The 6485-nt window shown below is 38.5% G+C and overlaps 1 protein-coding gene across 1 annotated transcript in view; it reads left to right on the plus strand.

Annotated features, from left to right (window-relative positions):
- Window positions 1–4820, plus strand: part of LOC132833548 (WD repeat-containing protein 26) — a gene marked incomplete at its 5' end in the record, with an annotated part of 101686 nt that extends 96866 nt beyond the window's left edge. The window contains one exon of the mRNA XM_060851913.1: window positions 3006–4820. Coding sequence (XP_060707896.1) covers window positions 3006–3031 — 26 coding nt within the window. The remainder of the gene's footprint in view (window positions 1–3005) is intronic.
- Window positions 4821–6485: the final 1665 nt, after the last annotated feature.

Raw genomic sequence — 6485 nt, forward strand, 5'->3', positions numbered from 1 at the left:
GGGGTATATGCTGAAAAGTTCCGTTGTCATCGTCTTCACCATGACGTAGGCTTAGGCTGTGGTGTACTTCTGTTGTTTCAGTTACAACGGTGCCTTGGGCATAGTATGATATACAATAGCTGAGTATTGGTTCACATGGTAAAAGTGAAATATATCTGAAATACATGAACAGTTCATTGGTAGGATGTTTGTTCTGGGATAAATTTACTGCAGATCAGACTGCATAAACAAATATAAAACTGCACAGCTTTGCGTGTGTGTTAGGAATTTACTTGAAAGTGAGAATTTTGATGCATTCCCTATACATAAATGGTAAAGAAAGCGAATTTTGATTTCATTTCTAAATCAAACATTGCACAATTTCTTATGAAGTTGACAGTCTACCTAACCAAAATGTTTATGCCTTATTTCTTAAATTTGTGTGTTTAGTGTAAATATTTACTTCATAGTATAGAAGTTGAACATTTCTCAAAGTAGTCAAGAAGTTGAAACTTTTTGTATTGTACTCAAAGACTAGGGTACAAGAAACAACTTGGGGAAGGAGATCAGGGGCACAAACACAGCATGAGAAGAAAGTGCTGATTGGATAATTATTGCCAAGGGGTGCAGTAGAAACAGTTAACTCTCAATCTTGGTTCTCAGGACAGTTAGACTGATTAACATATCTAGCAGGATATTGCCATGGAAATACAGTGGAGATTGGCAGTTGGTCTTGTCTCCAAGAAAGTGATAGCGTTTGTACGAGCAGGTAATTCTCGTATAAAGTATGTTCGTAAGCACAATTTGTGAATTGGCAACTTTCTTTATAAAGCAGATTCCTGTTTGCTGTTACACAATTCTCATGCCCAGCACTGGGTATCATGGTTTGTGGAGGACTGGACTCTGCATCGGCATCACATGTTCACTTGGCTCATGTGCCGCCTTGTGAAGAGCTTTGTGAAATGTTTGTGCTAATGGACTTGGAAAAGCATTGTGAAAATGCCTCTGCAGCCTGAGGGCAAGGAACTGTTAACAGAAAATCTGCTAAATTAAAACTTCAAGAAGAAACGAGTGAAATTACACTAGAATTGAATAACCGTAAAAGGGCAGTGTTGAGCAGTTTGAAACTTGGTTTTGTTTATATGAAGAGTTTTTATTCCTCTCCTCTTTGTTTTAAAAAATATGTTTAGATGTTAAAGAATACCTGCGTACTCTTGTGAATCTGTTTGTGACTTATCACTGTGATTACCAACTGCAAAACAACACCAATACAGAGGTTTGGACATGGTCAGTCAGCTGCTCTGGGTGGTCAGGGGCAGGAAACTCTGCACATAGTGAGTGAGAGAGAGAGAGAGAAAGGCACACTGTTGTGGTGCATGTGTGGAGGTATCCTGAGGGTGTGGATAGGTTGTGCGTAAGAGATTTGGGGTTAGGTTAAAATGTTAGCAAGGCTGAAAGTACGTAGGGATGATATTACAAGAAATGGTGGGTACAGTAGCAGTGATAGTGAATGTGAGTATCAATGAGAAGATAGTGGCAGAGTGGAGACGGTCATTGATCATCTTCCTACATTCTGTGCATTCCTTGAAATGGTTGAAACTGCACTGGCCTGGATGGTAACCCTGGTCCAGGTTGGTGTGGTTCCAGTGGAACAGTATCCTCTGGCCTCGGGGGGAAAAGGGTGTCCTGCCTCTGCATCACCCCATCCCCATCAGCATCTCCATCTCCCTGCCCAAAAGAGGGGACCAATTTTCCATTGTCTGCTGCATCCAGGGCCAATGTCAGGAGTCATGCAGAGTAGCTTAGAACTGACAGTTCTTGTCATGTTGCACAATATCTTTTTAAAGATGCTGCTGCAGTACAGATGTTGGTCAATTCTGGGATATCCAGGAAGTGTTAAGTAGTTTTGGAAATGGCACATGATATGATAGGACTAGAATGTGAGAGAGGGGCACCAAGGGATGGGATGGGTCATAAATCAGGTGGATTTTGTAGAATAAGTGAGAGATCTCCTTAAGCATCACAACGTGAAACCCTCTGGAGAAACTTGACAAAACTGACACGCAGTGAAAGCAGTTAAGATTCAGCCCTTGATCTATCAAGGCAGGTTTCATTTTGGGATCTGCCTTGTGCAGTGTTACCACTGGATGGTATTAGAAGACTGGCTAGAATATCGTGCAGTCAGCAGGTATAGATACAAACAATGACTGCAGATGCTGGAAACCAGATTCTGGATTGGTGGTGCTGGAAGAGCAGTCAAATCGATGTTTTGGGCAAAAGCTCTTCATCAAGAATACATGCTCCTCGGATGCTGCCTGAACTGCTGTGCTCTTCCAGCGCCATTAATCCAGAAGTAGGTAAAGATGCCAATCGAGAGTAATCAGTTGAAGATTCTGATGAATTGCAATTATAATACCAGACAACAAGTCAGTTAAACCAGGTCAACATTTACTTATGTTGTGCTATTGTTTGTAGCTCAAAGAGCAGAACGGCCTACTCCTGCAACTATTGTATATTATCTAACTACTTTTGTTTCGATTTTTCTGGTTTTTTTGTGATTCGCTGCTAAACATGTTTTTCCCATAGGTTCCATTATTTCTATCTGTAACACAGCGCCACATGGGAACCCAATTAAGGCGTTATAGGAGAATTACCCGAATTCCTTTGCCTGGATTAAACCGGGTCTAGTGTGTAAAATGAGCAGCTTCTAAATAGGTTGACGATTTGGGCTCTGTGTGGTATGTTTGTGTGTGCTAGTTTGCATTAATCATTGCCATTGGAAACTGACTCCTGGGTATTACACGTAGTTGTAACATTTTAAAGAAAATCTAAATCTAGTTTTTTCGTCTTTTGGACAGTTTTTGTGGGGGCCCCTGTGGCACAACTGCAGTCTGAAATATTGTTTATTTGAACAGATCAAAAAAAAGGTTTCACTGCAGTTACTCAAAATCATAGTGTGCAACCTATGAATGATTTTATTTTTGTTTGATTTTATCCTGTTAATACTGTGTTCCTCTTCTTTTCAGAAGCTTGCAGCAGTATGGATAGTTGACGGTGACTTTACAACAGGCAGCTTCAAACTGAAATTAGTCATGGAACAAAACTACTTGGGTTTTGGCACAAATCAGCTGTGGTTGATCAATGGATAAGATGTGCTTGTGATGAAAACTCATTCCCAGTCTTTTCAAGAGTGCCAGCATCTGACCACCTTGCTTCATAGTTACAAATCCAGGAGAAACAATCTCCTAAGACCCCAGTGAGACGTCATTTTGAATTTTACTCATTGGTCTTGAAGAGCCGTGTTACATTAAGACTCCATGGAACTCAGATTCTTTTCTGCCATTTTTGCTTCTACACCATGGAATTTTAAGTGCTTGTTTGGAGTCTAACATATTTGCTAGGAAGAGATAAGCTTTAGTCTGGAACAAACATGCATTAAAATAGAAGATTGTTTTCATTCTGGTAGCCTGAATTAGTAGAAATAATTACAGCTCAACCCATAGACTTTCACCTTGGGTCATGCTGCCCTAAAATGTTTTTGGTGACCTTTGGGGAGAGGAAGATTTAAGAGTTCATGTACAAAATTTTGGGGCTTTTTAAACAAAAATCCTCATTGATAGCTGAATCATTTAAAACTCATTCCTGCATTCATTCCCTTATCATGGTTTTCCACTTGTTTTATGATAAATTCATTTCCGCATTCTTGAAATTATCACAACAGTGACATTTTTAAACAATAGTATGAGATACCACATTAATTTGTTTAGGGGAGGTTTTAAGCCCAAGTTGACACATTGAAAGATTGTATGTGGTCCTGCTGACTGTACATTAGTACATGTGCTTCCATTTAGACTTGTAACTGCACCTATTTGACTTGCAGATAGAATCAGTGCCAAGTGATTTGGTATGGCCGATGTATTAACAGACTCTGGCAGGGTTTTATATCATTGATTCAAATTTGGCAAATTCTTGATCTCAGCTGGATTGGTACCAGGTGTTGCTCCTATATTTTTGGCAAGATGGAGATTGTGGGGGGAATGCAGGATTGACATCAGAAATGGGAGAAATCACTGAATTTGCAAGTAGGCAACATACCTGCTTTCCTTTGTAAGGAACTGCTGAAAATGGGACGTTTAAGCCAGGGAAATCGAAGTGGAAATGTAAATGCTAATTGAGGAGGAAACTCACTGCACCTTTTACTTGTGCAATATACAGTACTATTCTTTACTATTTTGCCTATTTTTAATCAAACTATTTAATACCCATTCACCTAAGATTTGTCATTCTCCAGTTTTTTTTGTATATGTCCCCTACATAATTTCAATATTGTTTCTGTTTTTGTCCTCCTCTCCTCTTTCTATCCCTCTTTTTCTCTTAATCACCCCCCTCCCAAAAAAGCCAATATTAATAATCACTGGCAATTGTCTAATTACCAGGTTTTGCACTGCTGCCAGAATGGGAAGGGCAAAGGTCCTATCTCTTCTAGTGAACCAAGTTCCAATGTACAATCTGTTCCTGTTCATGATAAGTGACATTTAAGGGAAAGGGTCTAGGTTCCTAAGGGGTCAAGAGAAAAGGTGTAACAATGTGGTCTAAATGCCTTTATTTTGTGAGTAACCAGAACTTGACCTTCCAAGGTTAGATCTGGGATGGTGAGGACAGTGCAAGGAAACAGCAATGCAATCTGATCAATTGAATAGTGACTTCATCGATCAAGTACCCAGATGATCGATTATAAATTTGTACTTTGCCAATTTATTTGTACATTCTTTTAGAGTCCATGATTTATTTTTTGTGTACAAATGCTATTAGAATGAAGATTAAATTCTCTTCCAAATTCGGGTTTGTGTTGTTTGGAAGTTTGCTTTTTGCACTGGCAAAGAGAGAAAAAGGAAAACAATGATCACTTTGCAGATATGAGGTTGCAAATGATTTTCAATGATGAAAGTTGCAGTTTATACTTAAACTGTTAAACTGTTGAAAGAAAGGGCTTTATGGGGAAAGCCGCATTCCTAAGAAACTGTAGAAGGCAACCACAGAATGTATTGTTTTTGTCTAATTGGAGATTAACAACTATGTGGCTTTCGGCACACCCAAACTAAAGCGATTGAATTTGTGCAAATGTCATCGAGGCCCAAGCTAGGAATTGTTTCTCGAGCTTTGATTCAAAGTTGAACATACACCATATCTCTGGAAGTGTCATAAAATTGCAGCTGCATTTAACGTTTCCATGTGTGGATCTGTATGACTGGGGAAACTCAATTTCCATTTGCACTGCAATTGCCCTGCACTGAGCTTGCATTATTACACTGGGTCTCCAGTACAAAGAATTGAATGTTCACGTGGATCAAGAACATTTTTTTAAATTTCCTGTTAGTCAATACATTTACAGGATTTATCCCTGCTTTAATTTAACCTGTGCTTTCTGGTGCATGACTTGTGCCTTTGGCTATGTATTTGCTGCCCTAGATCTAATAACCAGAGGTTAGAAAGTGGGCAGAAAGGTTCCATGTGAGTGCTAGTCGTTTGCTGTCTCCCTGTGAAATAGGAATTGTAGGTGGGTGTTAATTGTCTGAAATGCTTTAGAATTCAAATGATTTACCATGCCACATTGACTATAAACTTAGGTAAATAGACCATTTTAATTTATGAAAATTTGAGTACCCCTTAATGAGCAGAGGTGATTGAGTTAACAGTTTAATTCATCAGTTCATATTCAGTGTTATGACACCACCTAATACAGTAATAAAAGACAGACACGAGTCTTCTCATCCCCCACAAAACTTGTATATTTTAAAAACTCCTATCTGGCTGTGCCCCAGATCAGGTATCATTTTTATCCACAAATAAGTGATATTCAAAGCCTGCAGCATTCAACAATATTACAATATTCCTGAATCTTTTGAGACTTTTGGTGTTTGTATCAAGCACTGCATAATGCCCAATTACTCTGTCCATTCGAGGTAGAAACTTGGTAACGAGGAGCATTAGATTATTCAACAAAGTAAATATAAAATTAAGGAGTATTTGAGGCAACGTGTTACTTTAGACTGCTGTTAAATTGTGTGCTGCATAAATTAGTATTTCTAATGAGGACTTTTGGTGCTGTCATGAGGGTATAGACTAGAATGAGATAAATTACCTGATAGTTTACCGGTCACAGGTTGAGAAAATGTTCTGTTTTTACATCTTTGGTCAGGATTACTTAAGGCGTATTTAGTATGTAATTCTTTTTTATAATTATTATACAGTTAAAGCAGAGTTCCAACATCATGTCTGACCAATTTGCATGTCTCTGTACCTGCATTTACATCACTGTGCAGAACAAAGAATAGGATCCCATGTCCGAATCCAAATCGGAATATGCTCAAAGATGATTGCATTCAGAAACTGATTTAAGCATATTTTCTGATAATATACTTTTGCATGAATTAATATCCATCTTATAATATTCACATTGATTAGTACTTAAGTATGGTGTAACTTTGATGTTCTGAGCTTTGAAA

Source organism: Hemiscyllium ocellatum, chromosome 3, assembly GCF_020745735.1.
Source record: "Hemiscyllium ocellatum isolate sHemOce1 chromosome 3, sHemOce1.pat.X.cur, whole genome shotgun sequence".
NCBI classification, from domain to species: Eukaryota; Metazoa; Chordata; class Chondrichthyes; order Orectolobiformes; family Hemiscylliidae; genus Hemiscyllium; species Hemiscyllium ocellatum.